Genomic DNA, 23,617 nt, shown 5'->3' on the forward strand with positions numbered 1-23,617 from the left:
ATCATGGGCGCAAATGATGCCGCATACGGTGTAAGCAATACAATCCTTTCGTATACAAGGACACTATTGACGTTACGCAGGCTATCATTCCTTACCTTGAGGAGTACTACGATCTAACATATGTTGTCGTCTCGCTAGTGTTCCTATCTCCGATGGGCGGATATATCAGTGCTGCACTTCTCAACAACTGGCTGCACATCCACTTTGGTCAACGGGGCATTGCTTTCCTTGGACCTGTTTGCCATCTAGTGGCCTACGTAGGCATTGCCCTCCATCCGCCATACCCCGTTTTGGTGATCTTGTTCATCTTCTCGGGATTTGGAAACGGCATTGAAGACGCAGCCTGGAACGCGTGGGCAGGCAGTCTAGCGAATGCGAACGAGGTTCTGGGATCTGTGCATGGGCTATATGGGCTGGGGGCTTTGCTTAGCCCGCTAGCTGCTGCTAGCTTGATTGCGAAGCGTGGATGGCAATGGTATCAGTTCTACTACATCATGGTCAGTCGCCAAGGACACTCAATACATTGTTGCTAACCTTAAATAGCTCGGTGGCGCCTGCATTGAGCTTGCGACATCGCTTTACGCATTCCGATCGAGTTCAGGTCAAGTGTATCGAGAAAAATCGCTTCGCGCGAATGCGGAAGGTGAGAGCCGTCTTAAGCAGGCACTCAGAAGTCGCGTCACCTGGACTGCCGCTGTCTTCCTTTTCGGGTATGTCGGAGCCGGTGGAGCGCTTGGAGGCTGGATTGTTACCTTCATGCGCCGGGAAAGAGCAGGTGGCGAATTCGAATCTGGCATTGTCGCGACCGGATTCTGGACTGGCATCGCTGCCGGCCGCCTTGTCTTGAGCTTCATCACACCAAAGCTTGGCGAGAAGCTCGCTGTCCTGGTACGGTCAAGATCGGAATGGAACCTGCATAAGCTAATTGCACGACAGATATACATTGTTATCGCCATCACATGCCAACTCATGTTCTGGCTCGTTCCATCCTTCCACGTCTCAGCCATCTTTGTCGCACTACAAGGCTTCTTCCTCGGTCCGCTCTTTCCAGCTGTCATCGTCGCAGCGACTAAAGCTCTTCCGCCACATCTCCATGTCTCTGCGATAGGCTTTGCTGCTGCGATAGGTGTTGGCGGAGGTGCTGCGTTACCCTTTGCTATCGGATCGCTTGCTCAAACAAAAGGCCTTGGTGTCCTACAACCTATCATTCTGGCTGTTCTCGCAGCTCTCTTGGTTCTGTGGCTGTGCTTTCCGAAATTGGAAAAGAGAAAGACGGAAGGAGGGGTGCCACTGCTCTCCCCAGAAGAGCAAAGAAAATGGTGGCTCAACGTCGATATTGATCTTGTAGAGATCATGAGACGTGTGCTGACGAGGGATTCGAGTGGCCAGATGGTCGCAACTGCCTAGGAACGTTAGCACGTGGTGTTTAGGTATACCTTAGCCCCCTGAAGGGCTCTTTCCACTCCCACCCGCGCTAGTTTCATTGTGGTGTCAACAAACCGACCCTCACCCTGCCTTCTCTCACCACCTTCGAATTTATGTCTTCGCAGTCGACATCATGTCCTCCAACTCACCCGAGGCTTCATCATGCTCCATCACAGACAAATTGCGCTCTCTGAGGGCTGAAGTGGATGAGCTCGCTAAGACCCTCGCTTCCGATTCGGACTCCTCCACAGAGACGCTTGTCGGAGATACACCATCAACACAGAGTGCGGACACTTCCACGGGAGCTGAGACAAAGCCAAGTACGCCATCAACATCGACCAACGACGCCAACCAGAATGAGACTCGCGAAGGACACCCGTCCAATTCTGACGACACCGATATCGTGTATCATCCCCATCTCCGCGACGTGAACAGCATTCCCGACCTTACTTTCACCTTGACGGAACTCGTAGATATTCCCAACGACATCATCAAACAGTACTACGGCGATCGCATTCACTTCTCGAAATGGTACGCTGGCCAACCCTATACAATGGCCTGGTGTATCAAAGCGGATGATGTACTCGATCCTATCGCTATTGTCATTCGATGGCCCAACGACTCAAGTCTTGATATCGTGAAAAAGGACAACGACGGCGACAGCATTGCCCACGTGTCAAGACACCAAGAACGGACCAACACTCTGGGGACGGCAGCCGCCAACATTCGTCTGAAATTCGGATGTGATCGGATTGGCTTCTACGACGGTGTGCATCTGATTTTGTTCGTATTCAGCGATAAACCCCGGTCAGGTGTCACCCTATTCGTGGGATGGTCGGATGAAATTCGCTACAAGCTCATTATGTGGCTAGGGGAGGCGATCCGAAACACAAACGTGCAGATGTTGAAACCGCTTGTGGGATACGCGCTTGAGGACTCGAATCTGGAGGCCGCGGCTCTGGAGCCTCCGCCGCAACGTTTCCTACATGACAAACATATTGACAATAGCGAGGTAAGCAGCGCGCTACTCACGTTCAGCGCCCAGTACGGTGGCTGTGCATTCAAAATCTACACAACCCCTGATGGCAACCTCGTCAAAGTGGGAGACAGCCCACTCCATACTGTCGACGATTCCGCAATCGCCACACCGGAAGGCGTCCTCAAATCCTCACAACTCACTTTGATCGACTTTCTGGTCATTGCCGGTAAGGACCACTCTCCGGCCCTCAAACACAGCTACGATATTGTTCCCGACGCCATCACCTGGTATGTGCGCAAGACCGGCGAACGCAACGCGAAGGAGCTCGTTGGTATAGTTCAGTTTGCTCCTGCCGGCACGATCGTACCCGGCGATTGGGGTCTCCGGAAGCCGGACCTTACGTTCACGAATGGCGAAGGTATCGTGCGCACGGCGAAGCCCCTTCTGGAAGCCATGTTGTCATTTGGACAGAAGCGGGAGTGTTATTGCTTGGCATTATTCGACTATCACAACGTCGTCTTTGTGACGCGTTGTAAGGGAACGAAGGTGAATGCAAGCATAGCGTTGATTAGTGGGGAGAGGATTCGCGGCGGGTTCCTGCAGTGGCTGATACGAGCATTGCAAATTGTCGACTATCATTGCGACGCAGTTGAGTGAGTCAGACTTTCTAGCGCTGAGATGGATGCGCTGAATAGCTTACATTACGGAATTCTAAACCTTCCATGTCGCATGAAAACATTTGAGTCTTAACAAGTAAGTCGTTACTAAGACGACGTATACTGCAACTTTGATAACATCCCAAGGATGCGACACGAACTCTAGCCAACCCTGGTGTCGTAAATGCGTTCATAGAGTTATTCTCCCCCATCGAAAGACGCACTTTCCCAGTTCGTCAAACCTTCATAAGACCTCCAGGAAGCTCAGCTAACCCTAGAGCGAGTAGTTAGTCAAGCAGAATTCGTAAAATAATACTGCACAACTTACAACCATCAACGTCCTCATCAACAGTCCGCGGAATAGTACACTTCATCGCCTCTTCAGTAGTCTGCGAGTCCAACACCGAACACACATCACCCGTACAGCGCGCATTCATAGCACGCTGGAGTGAGTCGTCCTTCCAGCCAAACACGTAGTCTCCATGCTGCGAGAACCCATTCCTGTATTGGCAACCCGTTAGACTCGATCAACGTTCGAGGAGGAGAAACATGAACTCACCTATCACCGGTACTAAGCACAAAAGGCTGACTCCCATCCTCTGGCCACAAACCCTCATCGTTGAACTCCCTCGTATCCCACATAACCTCATACATGACCTGCGGTATAGCCACAGGATGTGACTCAGGACACGTCCCCGTAGGCCCGACATCGTAATCGCCCGCCCCATCCGCATACGCCACATGACTCTGATGATCCGGAGAATCCAAATTAACGCCATCCCAACAAGTTGGAAAAGTGATAACAGAGCGAATACCGCCCGGACAGAAACCCGTGGGCAGTGTCTGTGCATCCGGTGCCGCGCAGTTAAGATTCATGTTATCACCCGTCTCCAGCATACACCTATAACACACTTTCCGTGCCTCCGATTTCTCCGTCGCCGTCGCATCCCCAACCAACATGCGAAACCCCGGTCTAAAAGCCGTAACACCAGTCTGATTCTTCGTATCAGGTGTATAATACACCGTTATCCCCGCCGCGCCCTTCAGCCCCTCACTAACAGACTGCGGCACCCTTTTATACGTGCCATTGCGAGCGCGGAAGTACAAGACGGCGGTCCAGTAGTTTGAGAAGTCTTCTGAGAAAGTGCAGCTTGTGCATGTGGAGGCGGTGACGAGGTCGTGCGAGGGGGGCATGGAGGCTGTGAAGGAGTTTCCGCCGACGATTTGGTGGAGGTGGGGGGAGGGGATTAGGGAGGGGGTGACGAGGGGGTCGAGGCGCTCGACGACGAGTTGGGAGCATTGGAAGCGGAGCATGGGGGGGATGGTTATGTTGAAGAAGGGGGGTTGGGCGGAGATATGGCGGGCGAGGAGGAGGAGCGGGAGGAGGGTTGGTCGCATGGTTGTGGGATTGAGAGGTGGTGTTGGAAATGAAGATGGGAATGATGAGATGTCAAGAATATACACGACGTGAGCATACAGAAAATGTAGACTCTAGATATCTGCTTTCCGTCCTTGCCTGCCGTCTCTCGCACCAGACCCACGATCACATGTTGTTGAGTGAACAGCCAATATCGGTGTGATGGCTGCGGGGCCCGGGAGTCACTCCCTCGGGTCCTGACCAGATGTCGTACGACTTCATTTTAGCCTTTGAGAACTCTGGCAGTACCGTACTCGACGATCACTGCGATACGCATGTGGGGCTTTGACTTTATATGAGAAGTAAATTGCTATTGCTGCAAACCCATGTAGGCAGCTGCATGCCAAGGGCATCCTCCAAATCCTTCTCACTGATCTCGAGGCCGAATTGTAAAGGACCAAAAGAACACTCGTTCGAAAGAAGGTATCTTATCGCCAGTCTAAAACCTACATAGCTGCAAAACCTTGAAAATAAAGATGCTATGTACTAGCGAGAAGGTATACAGTACTTTTGGGGCGACTAGCTGTCGATCGGCAACGTCGACGTATACAGCACGTGATATCGTTCTCTCCTCCACAGGCGGCTCCTTGTAATCATGTATTCGTTATATCCTCAAAGTCGAATGAGACGCCAACTGAAGTGTATGACGGCGGTTCTTCGTATCGAGGAAGCGTCACAGTCGACTCTTGAGTGAGAGAGGTGGTTCGGTTTCGTAGACGCACGCTCGTTTGAGATGATGCGTGAATCGCTTTCGGGGTATCTAAGGTCGTTATCATATTCAGTGCGGCATGATTTGTAGTCTAGGTAAATCGAAGGATCGATCTCTTATCTGCTTGCAGAGTCGAGATGGAGTGAGTTTCAGGAGAGAAGCGTATTCCGTGGAGATAGCTCATTTGCCAGCTTCCTTCATCGTGATAGCCAGACCGGAGGCAGTACTTGACATGCTGCTACCACTGCCACTTTTCCTTCTGTTGTGTTGTTTGGCAGTCTCGGAGTCGGCGCTACCACGCCGACTATTTGAGGTGGGCTGCACAGGGAAGTAGCCAGGTCCATCCTCGACGGCAGAGCGTACTGGTGTCCTTGCCCTGCTCTGCACCGGGCTCATGCGAAACGCTTCTGATCCAGCACTCCACCTCTGGCCCGGGCTTGCACCGCCTGTCAAACTCCGCGCATGCCTCCGAGTAGGCGTCTCCGCAGGCAATTGGAGCCGTGAGTTGATGCCCATCCACAGCGCCTCTTCGTCGTCGTCACCCGGCACTCTCCACCCTCCCACGCCTTCAAAGTCACGCGTCAATTCGCTTGTACCAATGAGCGCCGTGAGAGAGTTGTTCTTATGTTTCAGGAGACGTGACGTATGCGCCGAGTGTAGAGCTGCATCTTGCGAAGATGTCGTGCTAGCCGTGCTTGTTCGACGATGGCGCTGCCCAGTCGGGGAGTGTCGGGCGGACGAAGGTATAAGAGGAGCCTGAAGCGGAACTGGCTTCGAAGCCGACGGAGAGAGCCATGCGCCTATGATTGCAATGGCGAGACGGCAATATACGGTTAATGCGCGAAAGGAAAGGAGCGATACGGCGATTGAGGTGGTGACGACGGCGAAGAAGGCGAGCGGGATAGAGACGGAGAGCAGGATAAAGGGCGTGACGGCATAGACGGGGTTCCACAGGCTGAGCTCAAGGCTGGATGAGCCCAGTCGAAGGAACATGATGGCGACCCGTGGTGGAGAAGGAAGGAACGATGACGGGTGTTCGCATGTGAAAGTTGCGGGGAAGCGCCAAGGTCAACCAGACGCGACCTCTCCACCCGTTCTCTGCGGAGCATCAACAGCGAGCCTCTCCGCTCAATTCCCGCTGAATCGCCTTGCTGTCGTCCGCGCAGGTGTGATGCCAATCCCGATTAGCACGGCACTGAGCGATGTGCCCTTGAAGATGCTCTCGTACTGCTCGATCTTCAGACGGGTCGAGTAGGGCTGACGCTTGATGCGGAGGAATGTCGCGCCCGTGACGGCCAGCCAGGCGCCGAAGAGAATTTCGTAACGGTACTTCTCCACCGCAGTTTCCGAGGCGTTACCAGACATGATACTGATGCGATCGGTCAAAAACAAAGGTGGAAGAAGCGATGAAGGTTGCGGGATCGGGCGGCAGAGGCCTTGATAATATGGAGGATTTCATGACGTCGTTGGTTGGCTCATCATCACGCGCTCGCCACCGCTACTTGCATCCATCACACCACGCCTCAGACCGCTGCCATACGACGGGAAAACATCGTGAACAATGTTGTCCACTCGTTCTCCATCATTGCTTTTGCACATAGGTTACTACCACCCAACCATTGTAGACTTACTAGCGCCTAGATACTGATTGGATCGCTTTGTCCATGCACGAAATTCCTCTTTGTCTCGACCTTATCACGGAATCGCTCACCGCAATTTCATTCTGACAGTACATCACCCAATATCTCAGCCTCATTTCAGGCTCACAATCTACCGAAACTGAAGCGCATATCATGTCGACGCGAAATGTTTGGAAGATCGAGCGCAGGTCCTTGATAATTGTTCCGATTACCATTGCCGTGATTCTCGTCATTGCATTCTCGCTTTCACGAAAGCTAATACGAACCTTGTTCGGTCGTTCCAAGAAATCAATACTTCCGGTAACTAACACACCGCCACGCAAGACACCTTTCCAGCACCATCTCCGGGCTTTGCGCAAGTGGTGGAAGCCTGCAGTCTCTTCTGTCACTAGCTCGCCTCAGCCTCACGACCGCCTCACTCATCTAGGATGGTTCCAGCGTTACAATGCCGAGAAAAATCTGCTCGGGGAAGAGCGTCGCAAGGAGATGCAAAGAGGATGGAAGCCGAGAGTGTTCATTCAAGATTATAGAGCCCACTGGAAGCGGATTGCCAAAGAGAAGAAGAAAGCTCGACAAACGCAGTGGGAGAAATTCAAAGACGAAGTAGGATTTTGAGTACGTATCGATGCAACAGGCCATTACTTCTCAGCATCAATCTCGCCATTAGTACGTTTTGTACATCGTCTTTGTATGCAATGTGATCTGCGGTGATACAACTGGGCGAAGCGCACTGACGGCTTTGTCACCTGCAACTTCTTCAAACAAAGACGATACACGGCCATGCTCTTGGTTGTTATAGAATCCTGCTCTACTCTGGAAGACCATAATCACAATTCCAAATGTCATCTGCTTTACCAAAAGATGGCTACATCAAGTTTCACCTCACATATCCAAGAAGCCGATTTGGCTGATGCATCCGCTCAAGCGTCAGTCGAAGAATTGCAACCTCAAGGCATCTCCAACCAGTCGATCATCATTATAGTTTCCATACTAGGCTCTGCAACTATCTTAGCTATTGTCATCGGAGTCATAAGCTACTTTCGACATCGACGTCGGAGAAAGGCCAATGAAGAACGCCAGCGGGAGATCGAACGGAGTTTGCAACGGGCTCGACGACCCGTCCTCACTTTAGACACGGACATACCAATTGCAACTCAGTATAGGAGGTCCACTGGTCGAATCGGTTAGACACTGCCGTACTCCCAGAAGTTATTTGGGCTCGCAATGTGGCCAAGAGGCAATCACTGTGCGGTTACATCTCCAGACGTTCAACACACGGTCGCTCCAGCTTATCAACATGAATTCTATCTCAATGCTTCATCTCAACCCACCAAAACCCCTCGAGCTATCATATTCACAAACGTTACCCCGGCCAACACTCATGACACTGACCCACAACCAAATCGGTGCCATAGTGTCGAGCTGCGCAGGCGCTGTCTTGATAACCATCTTCCTAATTCTTATCTTCGTCCACCCGGTCCGACTTTACACTTTCTCGCGACGCAAGTCTCCCCGTTCCAACCCAGTATTCACTACCGCAGACGTAGAATCCCAACGTCTCTCCATACCGGACCCTCGCTTCTCCCTCCTCAGCCACTTCGAAACCATTGGTAACCTAGTCATACCTCCGTACCATCGTCCTCTTCCTTCAGCACTAGACATTATCAACCATGTAGCAATAGCTATTGTTTTACCTGCGGGTACAAAGCCTGCGGGCTTGGAACGTGAAACGGACGTCGAAGTAGAAGAAAAAGAAGCATGGACGACTATTGAGCGTCAAGACTCGCTTGCCATGCGTGAGAGTGCTGCTCAAGAAAGGAAGGCGATGTCTGAGAATCATATGGAGCAATTGGAGAAGCTGCAGAATATGTTTGTTATTGGTGATGGGGAAGAGGATGAGGATTGGGATGATGCTGATGCTGATTCAGTAGATCATGACTCGGAGGTGACTCATGGGTTTGGGTCGGGTAAGGGTATGCGTGCGCTGTATCATGCGAGGCAAGATGAGTGATATGATATAAAGTACCAGCTGTTGTTATAGGAATGCGAGATCACTTCATACCATGCAATCAGTCGCAGAAAGATTCCAGGAGTCATTGCAGGAAATTGTTTTGCGTCTGGTAAGGAGTGTGAGCTCTACAGTACATTGAGTATCAATCGAACCCTAGTCCATCCTTGGTTATTGCGCCTAAGTCCTTCAGATCCGTACCATACCGGAGAAGCTTCTCTTTCATCTTCACCAAGCTGGGGTAGAGCAGGCGAAGTCCTTAACTTCCGTCGTCGCAGTCTTAACCTTTGTTGCTCCGACCTTGGCATCATTACAAGTAGCTGTAGCAGTTGCGTCAGGAGGGGTAGTGCTGCAGTACACTGTGCTTGTCTCATAAATTGTCTTGACGTAAACAGCCTGTTTGAACGTGTTAGCATATATCACATTGCTTGCGAGAGAAAACACGTACCGAAGTTTTGACTTCCTCGTATTTCGTGACCTCCACACACTGGCACTCGGTCTTGAAGACAAAGTACTTTGCGCAGTTGCCGCTGTTTTTGGGATCAATGCAGTCTCCGTTTGCGTAGCCAGTCTCGCTGGCTGATCCTGTCTTGGGGATGAAGGCGGCATGAATACCAATGTACAGATCCAAGCCACACGCCCGCCAAGTGTCAAGGATGGGGATGGTGCAGGTGCCAGATTTTGTGCAGTAGCCATTGTCGAGCTTGTATGGCCACTGCCCGGGGGCTGTGATGTCGAACCTGGTTGGCCGAATGATGACGTGGAGATCTCCATAGCTTCCCCCGACTGAGGAAAGGTCAGGGTAGGTGACGGTTAGGGAGTCGCCGGCAAATGATACGCAGACGTCACCACCCACTGGAGTGCGCTTGGCTCCGTAGACAAAAGGCTTGCATATCTTGCCGGATAGATCACGGGCTAGTAGGCCATTGAAGGAGCGAGTGTCGAGCCCGGAGAATGGGGATGCTTGGACAGAGGTGATGGCCACGGCGGCCGTGAGAAGAGCGGAGGTGAAAGTGAATAGAGACATTCTGCTTCGAAGTTGGTTGATCTTGGAGATTGAAGTGTGTGACTTGGTGTTGCAGTTGAAGCTGATGGAGATACATTTCGGTGATCTGAGCCCTTCTTATACAGTTCTGTATTTCAAATGCTGGAGGTACAATTCAATGTCTTTCGTGTGCAGCATGCTAGGGTCTACGAGGTCCGATAGTAGCCTCTCCAGTGAGAAGCAAGAGGTGTATCCCGGCAGTGAAGCCATGATGTTGCGGCTCAGGCCATGGCGTTGTCCAGACCGATACGCTGGCATGGAGCTGAACCAAGCTTTTCTAGAAAAGATTCTCCTGACCTAAGCCACTTCTATCATGACTTGGTAGTTACGTTATGATGAAGCTGAAGGTTTGAGAAGCATTTCGACTGCGTTTTCCGGCCTTGGAAAGAGATGAAGAGACTCAATGTGTATCTACCTCTTCATGGAGAGACGAACAGGTATGCAGATAACACGAGACCTCCTCGGAGCCTCCATTGAACTTATGACGGCATCCCAGACAGCAACATGGCCCTTGAATATCTCTTGGCTATTTGCATTTCTTCCGCGTCATTTGCCTAGGCTTCACTGCCGCTCTTGGCAAAGCCTCTCCACCAGAAGCTGAGTCAACAGCGGCAGCGAAGCGGCAGCGAAAGATGGCCACAAGTGATGCCTCACACCTGTGAACGACATCAGCGTGGCAAGTACCGCCTGTGCTTGGCCAAAGCTCTGGCCCACTCGGAGACGGCATACCGTCCAGCAGTGGAGTCCTAGTTTGAAAGTCGACAGTGGCGAGGATGATATGTGGACGAGTGAAGCTTTCAAGAAGTGAGCTGAGATGTGAAGTAAGCTTGGCAATAGTCATAGCCCACGTTGATTTTTGGGAGAGGGCGGGGAAAAGGACCGCTACATTGGGTAGTGCATGCTTGTGGCGTTGACAGTTGCGGTAACTGTCGCGCTACAACTCCGCGGCGGGAAGGCAGATCACCCGCACTGAGGACTTTGGCTGTCTGCAGAGTACGAATCACAATCGTGCAGTGACAGATCAGACACAGAAGCGGCCGATGAGTATCGACAGAAAGGAAATTGGGCCTAGAACAAACAAGCCATCTCTCCGGTTCGTGTACCCGCGCCAGAGGCGTACAGTGGGCGGGGCGATCGAGAACGCTCTGAACAGCTCGGATCGCTGGAGAAAAGACAGATGTGATAGATCGTAGGTGCACTGCATCTCTAGGCGATAGAGATGGCTGTCTATTTACGTGTTGTGGAATGGAAGCAGAACGTGGGAAGGCGCGGCGTCTTAGCGTCGATGAGCCGACATCTGGACGTGCGCTTAGTCAGCTGCTGCTCAACACGAGACGCGTGACGCGTGTGTTCCTTCCATCTTCACCCGTCCAGTCCACATCCATAACCTCTTTCAACCATCGCGTTACCGAAAATGAGCATCGCAATCGTGTCAGCCCCGTTCAATCTGAGAGTTCGAACGCTATAGACACTGATACCCGAACCTTACTCAGCCTAAGTAACATGGCCGGGGAACTGTCAAGCACCTGCGGCTTCAGGAGAGCTGTCTGCACGTGTCACAGAGAACGCGGATTTGTCGCGGGTGCCACGAATGCAAATCTGGTACTTCACATGCTCCACAGTCGCTAACCCACGAACGCAGCCTCAGCATCGGAGCTCGCGAAGGCATCCTGGATTGCAATGCTCGGTGGCACGCGCTTCTTGTCCTTCGACAACTACCATTCGCCAGCATTACAGGGATTGTTCGCACCTTGACTGGCCGTGTAAAATGCTCATCACACAGCTTCAATGTTGTCCATGGTCATTGGCCAATGTCTCATGTTTCAAGATCGTCGCATTACCGAACGGGCCGGTCGCGGGATGATCATGTCCACTAGGACAGCCCGGCAAAGAGGTAAAGCCCTCTGCAATGCTGTTTTATTGCTCCTTCAGCACCCTGTGCGACGTCGAGAGATGGTCTCGGCCACAGTCGGGCTCTGCGATCATGCGGGCAGCTAGATGGCTTTAATCTGGAGGAATATTTCTCTGAACTGTTCTACAGTGAGACTTGTTCACTGCGAGCAGCTTTCCATCCACAGCAATGCTATTCTCACCTACGATTCAGTATTACAGAGTAACAGGCCCCAGCGCATAATGCGCCTCTTCGATATGCTGCACGTTCGACATGAAGTGGGCGTGTTTCTGATGTTTCTAGCGTTTCTAGTTCTACGTCTAGGATGTTTCAAGAACGGCACCCCGGACAGCATCACCATGTCCACTCTGCTCGACATATAGTATCGCTGTGGCTCTTGGCCGGGCGCCTACTCTTGGTTCCTGAGTGAGTGTTGTGGCAGGCCACCGCCATTGACACCTTCGTCTTCTGGTTTCTTCTTGCACATGTATTTGAGATACCCCACTACTTCCTTATAATAATGTTTGCGTTTGCTTCTGAAAGGCCGGTCTGGCACCTACTGGCATGCTTTACGACCTTCTTTTTGCTTTACTCATCGGCTGCCTTTTGGTTCGGCTCACGGGGATCATTCGCTAGCGAACAATACCCAGACAGTCTCACAGCAATCTTCTCTACACAGACTATCGATGCGCTCAACCAAGACGTAAGGCTGCGTAGTGCGCTCTTATCGCTCACAGAAGCTATCGCACAATCATCCAGTGATGTTGGTGAGAGACTCCGCCTGGAAGGCCTCCAAAGCTTTGGCACCAATCTCACGGATGGTATCAAGAACGTTCGGTCGAAACAGGAGTCCGAACTGAAGAGGCGGGATTTACAAGATGACATCAGTACTACTTTTCGAGATCTGACGGGTGCTGGTGGTATAGGCGGGTTGAACCTCACGGGTGGATTGGCTGGTGTACTGGGCAGTCTAGGAGACTTGATGGTGGGCTCCCTCGGTACACCCGCTTTGTTTCTGGGTATAGGTCTAGGGTACGTAGGCGCCCATCACAATGAACAAGCTAACATTAGCAGCATGGGTACAACGACTGCTCTCAACTTGACCGACATGGAGCAAGCCAACGCGATAGCTTCAAATATCGCCACCGCCTACAACGCTTCAGCAAGTGGTGCGAATCTCGCCGCTCAGCAACTTGGAAACGGCCTATCGAGGCAAATCACCCCTTCCTTCGATAACAACAGTTTCTCTCTCGCTCCTGCGGCTTTTGCCCTGGCATCTGGCATCGGAAACGCGACTGCGGTAGGCTTTGGTCTGACAGAGCAACGTTTCGCGCCTTCATCCGATTCGAGCATTGAGGGTCTGGCTGGAAATTTCGGCCTTGGAGTTGCAATGCCGATTGTATCCAACATTGATCTTCGAGCCACTATCAAGAGCCTGGGAAACAGTTCCGGTGTCTCGAGCTTCATGCAGAATCTTCCCAAGATCGCGGCAGCAGCAGGGCTGGGCCTAGGAGAAGGCGCAAGAAACGGCTTGGGTTTGACAGCATCGCAACCATCAGGATCTGAGAATCAGAAGCGACAATCCGTGGACCCTACAGCAGACACGATAGACTTTCCGAGAACTGTAAAGCATTTTGCCAGAGGCCTTAGCCAGTCGTTCATTCAGGGCAGCAACTTCTCAAACCTCGACATTTCGTCTATGACAGCCTTCCCCAATATGACCGAGCTCCAAGCTATGCTCCGACCTATGGTCGCGGGAGCTGGTGCGGGTATAGGTATGGGGATTGCCATCGGAATGAACTTCAAGGCAGTGGATGCTCCACCAATGATCGCTAGTAACATTGACGGCGACAACGAACAAACGGCTTTGGCTGCGGAAGGCTTTACGCAAAACCTGTTCTCCAACTTGCTCATCAATGGTACCGCCATCCAGCAAGCGAAATCGTTCATCGCAAATAACCCACCTCAAGCATTGCAGAGTATCGATGGTGCGAAGGCAGCGGAAGGCTTCGCTAGAGGTACCATCGAAGGCGTTGTGAGCGCGATGTATTCTGTCGGAGGGGTCAAGAACTTGATCAGTGGCGATCTCCCGGATACTGCATACGACAATGTGCCAGTTTTGGCTCCAACACAGTTCAACGATACGTTGAACGGCTCGGCTGTTGGCTTTGCGCGAGGGCTTACCGGCAAAGCGACGATATTGGTTGCGGAGATCGTCAGAAACCTCACACAGGGCATGTCAAAGTCTGATATGGCTCCTCCGTCACGTCGAAGCATTGTCGGAGAGTTCCACGAGGATTCCAGTGTAGGTAAGGAATTGCTGCCAGCTGAGTTGTTGCATACACTGACACATCGCAGTGGCATCTAGTCCGATTGCCGCTCGTCAATCTCAAGTCGGAGCCAGCCAATTCCCTATAGCTATCGACCCCGCCACGGCGCAGAAAGGCGCACAGAAATTGGTCGATACTCTCACATGCCAGGGAATCGGCGGCATCGCGTCCGCAGCTTTCGGTGCTATGGCCGCGGCCAAAGCGAACGCTACTATGATGAACAAAGCGATGGCTCAGCTTGGTCAAACTCTCGATCCAACGGTGCTGCAGGCATTACCCCGAGGACCCTTTACAGTGTCGTCAGAAGGAAACATGTTCGAGATTGTTATTGAAAGCCAGAGTGTGAAGATCAATGGCCTGGCGCTCGTCCCATTCGCAGTCATTACGGGACTACACGTTCTGTTCGCTGGCCTCGCTTTTCTCACCTTCCTTCCATTGTACCTTGTCCTGGGCGTAGTCTGGCGATTCTCAGTCCTGACTGGCTTCCCAGTGGATGAAGCCAAGAACAGGAAATGGCGAATGGGCTTTCTGATTACTTTCGCCATTCTAGGCATCACTGGTATCGTCCTCGGAATCGTCGGTATGGGAAGCGCCAGTCATTTCCGCGACACGCATGGCATCATGGGTCTCATCTGCCTCATATTCCACTTCCCAGCAGTGGGATTCTCCATTGTTCGTCTTCGTACAGAGCTCCCACATCCCTCGCCCGCAGCATTCGCCGGCATTAAAGGCCCTATCGCGGTTGCGAAGACACCACAACGCATCTACCTCATCAGTGGTATCAGTACCCAACTACTTCTGGGCCTCGCCCAATTCGCCTTCTTGCAGGGTTTTGCCACACTCCGTGCCATATCGCTTTGCGTCGCTGACGCGGTGCTAACCTCAGCGAGCGTTGCCGGTCTTGTGAGTTTACTCTTGATGATACAAATCAGTGCCACGGCATTAGTTGGTATCCGAGCCTGGTTGGAACAACACATCGCCAAGAAAGAGGCAGCTGGAATTACTCGAACAACGACTGTTGGGTCTAGTGGTCTCAAACGAAGCGACACGATGGCCACGTTCGGTTTCGACAGGAAAGACCCGCTATCGGTTTCCAGATTGATCACCACCAAACCCAAACTCACACAACGAAAGACCGAAGAGCTCAAAGGCTCCGAAGACAACGGCATCAGCACTCCCTTCAACTTCAGGAAAGAAGGAAGCATCAATGAGCCAGATACACAAGACGACAACTTCCTCTCACCCGAAGAGCGGATCAACTACCAGGAGCGCGGCATCTACAACCCCAAAACTGGAGGTTACACATACCCTGTCCAGAGTATGAATTATGGCGACGAAGAGTTCTACAACAGGTCAACTACATACGGAGAACGTCGTCCATCCTCGGGGGTCTTTGATCCATTGCTGTCTCCCCGGCCCCCAATGGCAGCCGCTACCGGACCGAGGATGACTGGCGTCACCGTCCAGGATCTGTGGCCTCCACCAATGCCGGCGAGTTTGTATATGACGACGAGGACGCAGAAGACTGTTAGCAGTAGGTATAGCAGGCCGATAGATGGGAATGTGCCTGTGAGGGATAGTTTCATGGGTTTTGGGAACCGATGAAAGAGATGAAGGACATTGGAGGCAGGACAAGCCGCATGTATACCATGATGTATGATAGAAATACCAATAGATCTGATTGAACTACGCTGTTGAAGGCCATGTATGTCATAATGAAGCTCGATAGTGATATGAAAGAATGTGGACCATGTCGTCGTAGACCCGGCAGTATCCGTGATGCCGCTAGCGGCCGTTCGCCGAGTACATAAACCCGTCCTTCATACTCTGTGTTCACTCTTCATCGCACAAAGTCTTCTGGAATATTTATCAAAACGCGACCGAGATCAAACTATGTCTGCGGCCTTCCTGTCTGCTTCCAAAAAGAACATCCTTATTCTGTTATGAGACTGAGCTCGAAAAACTCCTCCCATGGTTACTTGTCATGATCGTCTCCCAACATCCGACTTTGAAATGTTCTACTCTTTCTCGATACCTCAAAAGAAAGATGGTTAAGATGATGTCGGTCGCTGCCTCCGCCTTGCTCCAAAATCAGATTCGTATTCTTCCATGACGATTCTTCTAAGCTCTGCTCTCCCAAAACTTTTATCAAACCAACGGATGCTTTGCGGCGCTGCCTCTCAAAAGAGAAGATACGAAACGCATGTCGGAAACCAAAAAGAAAGGTGTTGTTCTTTTCATGTTGGTGGGCCTGGAGTATCCGACTCGCAGCGGCTACATTCTATACTCCAAAAAGAGTATACACCGCGTACATGCTGCTGGTTGCTGCACGCGCGTGTAAAATCAGCTTGGTGGCGTGTACATGTTCTCCTCCCTAACGCGAAAATTCAAAGTCATCCAGATCGTTGACATGTGTTCCTTGGTGCTGTTTTTCCAAAAGACGGGAAGACATCAATCATGGCTTGTGCCGAAGAAAGGCAAACAACATAGGACCGGTGTATGAGAAGAACACCTTGCGACGGCACATCGCGATGCATATGTTCAATCCGTACATTTTCGACCTCATCAGTCGGCCTGTCAGGCTATATAAACCTTCAACGATGCCTGGAGAAATCTTCTACACACCAATCGCTACCACATAGTTCCAAAAACCTAAACAAGGCAGTGGATGTGAGAGCTTCTGCCTTTCAAAAACGGAAGACGACGATTACATGACTTGCGTCTGGCTCTGTGCACCATACATGCAAACAAAATGCTCGCGTTCAGAAGGCGTCACTTGTGCTGGCAGGCCGAATACTGACCAAAAGACTTGCGCCACCTGTTGACAAATCATATCAAAACCAGAATGTGTTGATGCAGGCTATATTTTGATGTCTGTGAGAGACAAAACACGACATGAACATGTACAACAAGCACACTTCAGAAGGCTGCCAACTTCACCTACATGTCTGGCGGGAGAGAAGCACCTAGCGGGTCAATACGCCATGCATACATGTGTCTAAAAAATTTCAAAGCATGACTTCATGCATCCAAAACTTTGAGCATCTCCTCCACGCTCTGAAACTTCTCCCTCTCTTTCCCTTTGTTCTTGCCTCTAGCTCGTTCGGCCTCATCAATCTTCTTCCAATCCGACCAACTGAGTGGTCGTGTACTAGTAACTTCATCTTTGATGCCATCCCAGCCAAGCCCTGTGCTTCTGTTGTCGCCGTTGGTATCGTTCAAAAACGGTACTTCGGCCTCCCAGTCCTGCACAATGATATCTGCAGATGCAAAGGCATCTTGCATGGTACTAGCGATGACGCCGGTCGGTCCACGCTTGACCCAGCCCGCACAGTATAAGCCATGGACGTGACCGGCTGTCAAGCTGCCAGGCCCCGCCGATGGTGTGATAACACGACCGTGCATGTCGTTGGGTATCATGCCGAGCTTCTCATCGAAAGGTACGCCGATGTCAGACAGACCAGGTAGACCTGTTGACTTGTATCCTACGGATCTAAAAGCCAGCGAGGCCTCTAGCGATGTCTCTTCGTTTGTAGGTGCGACGCGGGCTCGTTGGTCGAAGGGACTGGCGTCGGGGACGAATTGTTGTATCGTAAAGGCGATTGACGACAGGTGGCTGGCGTCTGCGCGCATAGACTTGGGCGCTTGCATGAAGTCAAGGGCCCATGACCGAGACGCTTCCTCTTTAGTAGCCTTGCTACCCTTGAGAAGGACTTCAGCTATCCGCTTTTGTACTCGGGGGAGCTTCTTGATCTCGGGTGGGTAGAGGGAGCGGTCGATTGGTTCGAAGGTGACGGAGGGGATGTTCATGAGCTCGCGAGCTTCCTTGACAGTGAAGGCAGCCTGGCTCTGGTAAGCGATGTATCAATGCATGCGAATAGTGAGACGTACCTGTATTGGCCCACGCCGGCCAACGACCCTCACGGACCGCACCCGACTCTCTGATAGAGTTTGGATAGCCTGCTCCGAGATGTCGGTATGCCGTAGACTGTCAACAGGGCTGAGCAATATCCGCGCAACATCCAGCGCCACATTGCCCTGCCCTATGACGACTGCCTGTTCGCCAGCTTGGAGATTGGGTTCCAGGCTCCGAAACTGCGGCAGCGCATTGTACCATCCCACGAAAGACCTGGCCGAGTACACACCCGGCAGATCCTCTCCCGGGATTCCCAATTGCCTATCTTCACTTGCGCCGTATGAGAACAGTATCGCGTCGTAGTGGGGCTTCATCTTGGCCAATTCGACATCGTGGCCAACCCTCACATTGCCAATATAGTTGAAGCGCGGCGATTGCGCGACCTCCTCGAATGTGTCCTGGCAGTTCTTGACCTCTGGATGGTCCGGCGCGACACCGTAGCGGACAAGCCCATAGGGCACAGGAAGTTGCTCGTACATGTCAACGACGGCATCTTGGTTCTTGTTCATCAACCGGTATGCCGTGTAGAAGCCTGCCGGTCCAGAGCCGATGACTGCGACGCGAAGGCGCCCGCGCGCGCTTGCAGTCGTGCTGTAGGCATTGCGAAGTGGTCTTGGTGTTGCAGATGCGCTGTTGTATGGAGACGGCTTTGTTGTCCGATATCGTATCGTGCTGATCGCCCTCACATGCTTCAAGGTACCATGGTCGCGTATTATCGGAGCCGACGCGCTTGATATGCGTTGAGTGCAGCTAGCGCAAACATAGGGCGTCCTCTGTAGGTGCCGGACAAGGTGCATGGTGTGAAGGTCCTTGCATCTGATAGCGGCGATCGCCGCACGAGGAGCTTCGAGATGACTAAGGTCCACCAGATGGCGCTCCCGAAGTCAATGGCACCCAACCTTGGATCCATGCAACGCCGCGACCATCAGATTCACACTGGCATCATGATGAGCAACAGGAAGTCCGACTCAATGCTTCATGTTTACCATGATATGACCATGGTGTTGTTGGGCCTCTCCTCCGCCCAACGTGCCGCTCAAACCACCGACAAAGCAAACCTGACCACAATTCCTTGCTGCAACTCATTGGGCCCCCACATGTTCCTGGCTAATACAGGTTTCAGCCGCTCGTGGCTGCGACTAGTCAATGCCTAAACCCATCCCATCCGTGCTTCCTCACGTCATGAGCCGTTCTGGATCTACATTGGTCGATATTGATTGTTGTCATGACAACCCCATATTTACATACATATCACCCCAGGTCCCCGCGTGGGCCCATGTCAGCTATCAACCAGCATTTGCATCTCTTTGCTAATAAGCGAGAAGACGTCTCTCACCTTCTGTTCTGACGGTCGTGTGCAGCAGAACTTCCTTCCTTCGTTACTTCTCGCTCTCCATCGCAACAATGGCAGGCCGCTGGCAGCCCCATATGTACGCAGCGTCGAGGGATTCCATGATTGACACCGACCCCACCCGGTCGACGTTCAATCCAAAGGCAGTCACCATGGCTAGTCGCATGCCTCCTCCACCACCGAAGAAGAAGCAGGAAGGTCCTTACATCGACTTCAACAAGCACCCGGACAGCTACCTCATCCTTCCGTATGGTAACACACACGCGAAGGAAATGAGCCCGAAGACGAAAGTCTTCATCGACATTGCGCGATGGATCCAGTTCAGTCTGAAGATCCTCACTCTGCTTGGCGCAATTGGCATCATGCTGTGCGGTATCTTCATTCGAGGTGCGCAAGATACAGAGGGCTACATTTTGAGGATACCGGTATGCACAACTCAGTCAACATTTAAAACTTCGCTAACACAAACAGCCCGGTGTGGACCTCATCGTTTGTCTATACGCGATATACCATCTAGTCCGTAATCCCAAGACGCGACCAGCCGGAAGCTCTGCCAGCTACCACTTCTTTGCTCTCGTTACCGACGCCGGCTTTATCCCGTTCTACGTCTTCACCGTACTCATGGCTCGTCGCAACTCCGATATGGATGCCGGAACACTTGGGCGGTGGCGCACCATGTTCCCTACAGACAATGAGACAAACATAGTCCTGTTGACAACATGGATCACCGCAATTGCTACCGGCGGCCTCCACGTCCTCTCAACCGCCATTGATCTGTACTTGGCTATCCTCTTCAGGAAGATCTCGAAGCTGCCACCGGACATGAACCCGCTTGAGGACAACCTGACTTCGCGCAGAAAGACCAAGCACAAGCACAAGAACTCTTCAATCTCAGCCATTACACCTCTTACGTCGGACCAAGAGAAGAGATTCAGTGACCAGAGTACCATTGCTGGAGATCGCCGCGATTCTAAGACTCCTTCGTACATCTACAGCGATGTTCCAAGTCCTACCAAGAACCAGGTCGCATTCATGCACACGCGAACAGACTCGGAGACTACGTATTCGCCTCACACACCTGCTTCAGCTCGCCAATCCAGGGAGCGCTTCTCCATGTACTCTCAGCCTCCTTCCGCATACCAGTCCCGCAAAGAGCTCAACCACCGTGACGATCTACTCAACGACGAGGAAGACGATCAGACATTGGCCCAACGCAAGTCTATGCTCTCTCAACAAGCGAACATCAAGCGTCACTCTCGTGCCGGATCCCACGTTACCTCGTCGTCCTCGAAGGAATCCTTCCACACTCCTCCCGGAACTGCACGCTCTTCCAAACAAGAAGCGACTGGTGATCTCTCCCTCCAGCGTAATTCCCAGCAAAGCCTCAAGAACGACAACTGGTTCGTGCATCCTGACGAGGAAGATGAGCACCACGACCACTACCCGGCGCCCAAGCAGACGATGTTCCCCTCAAACGCGAACAACGGCTACAACACTGTCTCACCCTACGACGACGTCTCCGACTACGAAGAAGAGCCCGAGGCACCCGAACCTCTACGCATGAACCCCCTCAGCCAAAACCCGCCATCTCCCCCCGGCACAGCCACCTTCTACGACCCTTACAAAGCCACCTCCCCTCCCCCACCCAGCCTCCAGCGCACCAAGACCACAACCTCCATCTCCACCGAAAAGACGTTCGACCGCTCGCACTCCCGCTCCGGCACCCCGAAATCGCGGTACTACGGCAACCTCCAAGCCGCGACCGAAGGCGTGCGCAGCGCCTCCAACTCTCCCTCCCCCACAAAAGGCTCCTTCCGCCAACAACCCAACCACTTCCCCAGCGCCACAAAACAATACGCCGTCAACACTCCTCCTCCCGTCCCCACGCACAACAACGTGACTAACTCGCCGTTCACGCTGCACAAGAAGAGTTACACGAGTATCAAGCGCACGGGCGAGGCGAACTACACACCCAAGCAGGGCCAGTCGCCGCGCGTCGTCAGCCGCTCCGGTGTCGATTACATCAACCCGTATGAGTTTGACGAGTCGGATCTGGGTACCCCGGGACGCAGGAGAGATGTTAGTGGGAAAATTGCTGAGGAGGGGAGAGGCGGTGGGTGGAGTGGGATGACGCAGAGGAAGGTTAGTGGTGTTGCTTATTAGGGTTCCGTGCTTTTCTACTAGGGAGGCGTTTGATGGTATCTAGGTTCAAGGTTTTTCTTGTGACGATGTTCTATACACATGATGTGGTTTGTCCATTTTTCTTTGGGGGAAAACGATATTGGGTCGGGACTTGGGGGTTAGCATGACTACATAGCACGTTCTGGATGACTGGAAATGACGATATGGGATCTGTCTGCTGCACGAAACTGAGTTGTATCCTCCTTCTGATATTTTTGTTGTGATGTGTTTCTGCAGACATCATGCGAAATTGCGCGGCCGTCCCTGCTATAGTACGACATGAAGCGCAGCTCCTCAGGCTGTACTGTCGACATCATACTCAACATCCGTTCTAATAACATACTTCGCACCCTCAACAACCCCCGTGCCTTCGTGAAGTAGCGCTCCTTGCGCCTCGCCGTGTGGAAATACCGCGACACTGCCCATGATAGGCTTTACAGGGTAAGCGTTAATAACGCCCTCCTTAACACTAGGAACGAAGAAAGTCGTCTCTCCACCCTTGAACTCGTCGTTCAGGTAGATAAGGAAGGTGAAGAGAGACGACTGGCGCGCGTCGGCTGGCGACGCATCGTATTTGTAAGCATCAGTGACGGGATCGATACCTGAGGGTGGCCAAGCGCCATCTGCCAGAGTTAGCATATGGATCATTTTGGTCTGTTCAGAATCTACGAACCGATATGCATACGATACTCAGCACCAGGCACGTATCTGTACACTCTGAAGCGTCGGTTGATACCGCGGACTTTCTTGCCAGCCACGCTGTCCGGCACAAACGCCTTCACTCTTTCCCAGAGCTTGTCGTGGAATGCTTGGTCGACGATCCAGTAGAAGTTGTGTGCTAACACACTAGTGTCTTCACCTTGCGGTCGCATCGGCGCATCGGGGATGAACTCTATAGTTTCGCCGGCTGCGATGATGGCGGAGCATTCCTCTGGAGAGAGTACGTCCTTGATCAGTCGGAGGTTGGGCACAATTGGGTGCTTGAAGCATTCTGCCTTGGGTCCTTTGCCGAGCAGCACAGCGTCGTCTTGGGACGCGTAAAGGATTGCAGGGTGAAGGTTCGGTGGCTTGCGCTGCAGACCGGCGGTAGTTTCGATGATGCGGAAGCGGTCCTTGAGGTCGGGGGAGCATGAGTTGAAGATGCTTTTGTCCTCGACGCTTTTCCGTACTTGACGAGTGGGCTTGCTGGTCCCACGCAGATCCCAAGTGTCTTGCAATGAGATACCTGATGGGATATCTATGCCGTGGGCTGTGGTGTCTGTCGGACCCGTAACTCGCAATATTGAGTCCAGCACGCCGATCAGTTGGTCGTTTTGCGCATTCGTACCGACTACTGTATGACTAGGGACCTGCACATGAATCGACAGTCCGGAGACTACGTCCAGAGTACGCACCCAGCGACAAAGAGCACCTAGTGTTGGGGTGTCTTTCCTGATGCGCATCTCTGCCAACAGGATGACGGCTTCTGTGTACTTGGCGTCTGTGAGCGCACCTGATATGCGCGCAGTGAGGTTACTGCCATCTATTCTTACGCTTAGTCTTCGATGTCGAAACCCAAGATATCAGACATACCAGCTGAGTTCAGGCCGGTAGTACATGCTTGACGGAAGTCGTATACAGCAGTCCTCAGGTCTTTGCACGCTTTTGACTTGATCAGTAAGGGATGTGCGGATAGCGTTTGTAATGTCTCAATCGCGACCTCAATCTCTTCAGATGAGATGACCGAATGTACGCTTGCTGGCTCGAGTGGATTCGCATCTTGTGGTGGACTTGGAATGCTGTTCGGGTACTGCTTCTTTGCAGCCTGCAGTTGCGCATTCGCGCTGCGTTTCCGCTTGGCCATGCTTGATGATTAATTTTCTAGACGTGCAACTGGAAAGCGGAATAGTATCCACCAAGGATGTGTCAGCGATTACCGTGACGGATGTGAAGTAGTCCGTCCTGTACGTGCATGCCGAGGTTTACGGCGGCGAACGTAGAAATTTCGTGGTCTGTGCTCTGGACTAGGCGGGGCAATGTTGTGCAGTACCAGTGCGGAAAGGCCCGCTCTCCGGTCTCACCACCTCAGG

General features: G+C 52.3%; 9 protein-coding genes across 9 annotated transcripts; 4 read left to right on the forward strand and 5 right to left on the reverse strand.

The window, feature by feature from the left end:
• Positions 1-3: 3 nt before the first annotated feature.
• On the forward strand, positions 4-1,407 carry J4E86_003913 (uncharacterized protein; the record flags this gene model as incomplete). The annotated part of the gene is made up of 4 exons (XM_051444462.1): positions 4-30; positions 81-497; positions 544-888; positions 937-1,407. The coding sequence occupies 4 exons, from the start codon at positions 4-6 to the stop codon at positions 1,405-1,407; spliced, it is 1,260 nt and encodes a 419-aa protein (XP_051304087.1).
• Positions 1,408-1,558: 151 nt separating this feature from the next.
• On the forward strand, positions 1,559-3,061 carry J4E86_003914 (uncharacterized protein; the record flags this gene model as incomplete). Its single annotated transcript, XM_051444463.1, has 1 exon — positions 1,559-3,061. The coding sequence occupies one exon, from the start codon at positions 1,559-1,561 to the stop codon at positions 3,059-3,061; it is 1,503 nt and encodes a 500-aa protein (XP_051304088.1).
• Positions 3,062-3,940: 879 nt separating this feature from the next.
• On the reverse strand, positions 3,941-4,458 carry J4E86_003915 (uncharacterized protein; the record flags this gene model as incomplete). Its single annotated transcript, XM_051444464.1, is given in 2 exon segments — positions 3,941-3,961; positions 3,973-4,458. The coding sequence occupies 2 exon segments, from the start codon at positions 4,456-4,458 to the stop codon at positions 3,941-3,943; spliced, it is 507 nt and encodes a 168-aa protein (XP_051304089.1).
• A 1,856-nt stretch (positions 4,459-6,314) lies between these two features.
• On the reverse strand, positions 6,315-6,551 carry J4E86_003916 (uncharacterized protein; the record flags this gene model as incomplete). Its single annotated transcript, XM_051444465.1, has 1 exon — positions 6,315-6,551. One exon carries the CDS (start codon positions 6,549-6,551, stop codon positions 6,315-6,317), a length of 237 nt encoding a protein of 78 aa, XP_051304090.1.
• A 2,511-nt stretch (positions 6,552-9,062) lies between these two features.
• Positions 9,063-9,861, reverse strand: J4E86_003917 (uncharacterized protein; the record flags this gene model as incomplete). The annotated part of the gene is made up of 2 exons (XM_051444466.1): positions 9,063-9,230; positions 9,283-9,861. 2 exons carry the CDS (start codon positions 9,859-9,861, stop codon positions 9,063-9,065), a joined length of 747 nt encoding a protein of 248 aa, XP_051304091.1.
• Positions 9,862-12,290: 2,429 nt separating this feature from the next.
• On the forward strand, positions 12,291-15,705 carry J4E86_003918 (uncharacterized protein; the record flags this gene model as incomplete). The annotated part of the gene is made up of 3 exons (XM_051444467.1): positions 12,291-12,802; positions 12,845-14,079; positions 14,129-15,705. The coding sequence occupies 3 exons, from the start codon at positions 12,291-12,293 to the stop codon at positions 15,703-15,705; spliced, it is 3,324 nt and encodes a 1,107-aa protein (XP_051304092.1).
• Positions 15,706-17,121: 1,416 nt separating this feature from the next.
• On the reverse strand, positions 17,122-18,813 carry J4E86_003919 (uncharacterized protein; the record flags this gene model as incomplete). The annotated part of the gene is made up of 2 exons (XM_051444468.1): positions 17,122-17,943; positions 17,992-18,813. The coding sequence occupies 2 exons, from the start codon at positions 18,811-18,813 to the stop codon at positions 17,122-17,124; spliced, it is 1,644 nt and encodes a 547-aa protein (XP_051304093.1).
• Positions 18,814-19,420: 607 nt separating this feature from the next.
• Positions 19,421-21,530, forward strand: J4E86_003920 (uncharacterized protein; the record flags this gene model as incomplete). Its single annotated transcript, XM_051444469.1, has 2 exons — positions 19,421-19,792; positions 19,839-21,530. 2 exons carry the CDS (start codon positions 19,421-19,423, stop codon positions 21,528-21,530), a joined length of 2,064 nt encoding a protein of 687 aa, XP_051304094.1.
• A 312-nt stretch (positions 21,531-21,842) lies between these two features.
• J4E86_003921 (uncharacterized protein) lies at positions 21,843-23,391 on the reverse strand (the record flags this gene model as incomplete). Its single annotated transcript, XM_051444470.1, has 3 exons — positions 21,843-22,171; positions 22,222-23,070; positions 23,121-23,391. 3 exons carry the CDS (start codon positions 23,389-23,391, stop codon positions 21,843-21,845), a joined length of 1,449 nt encoding a protein of 482 aa, XP_051304095.1.
• Between the last annotated feature and the right edge of the window lie 226 nt (positions 23,392-23,617).

Source organism: Alternaria arbusti, assembly GCF_024043155.1.
Source record: "Alternaria arbusti strain BMP 1465 chromosome Unknown scaffold_4, whole genome shotgun sequence".
Lineage (NCBI taxonomy): Eukaryota > Fungi > Ascomycota > Dothideomycetes > Pleosporales > Pleosporaceae > Alternaria > Alternaria arbusti.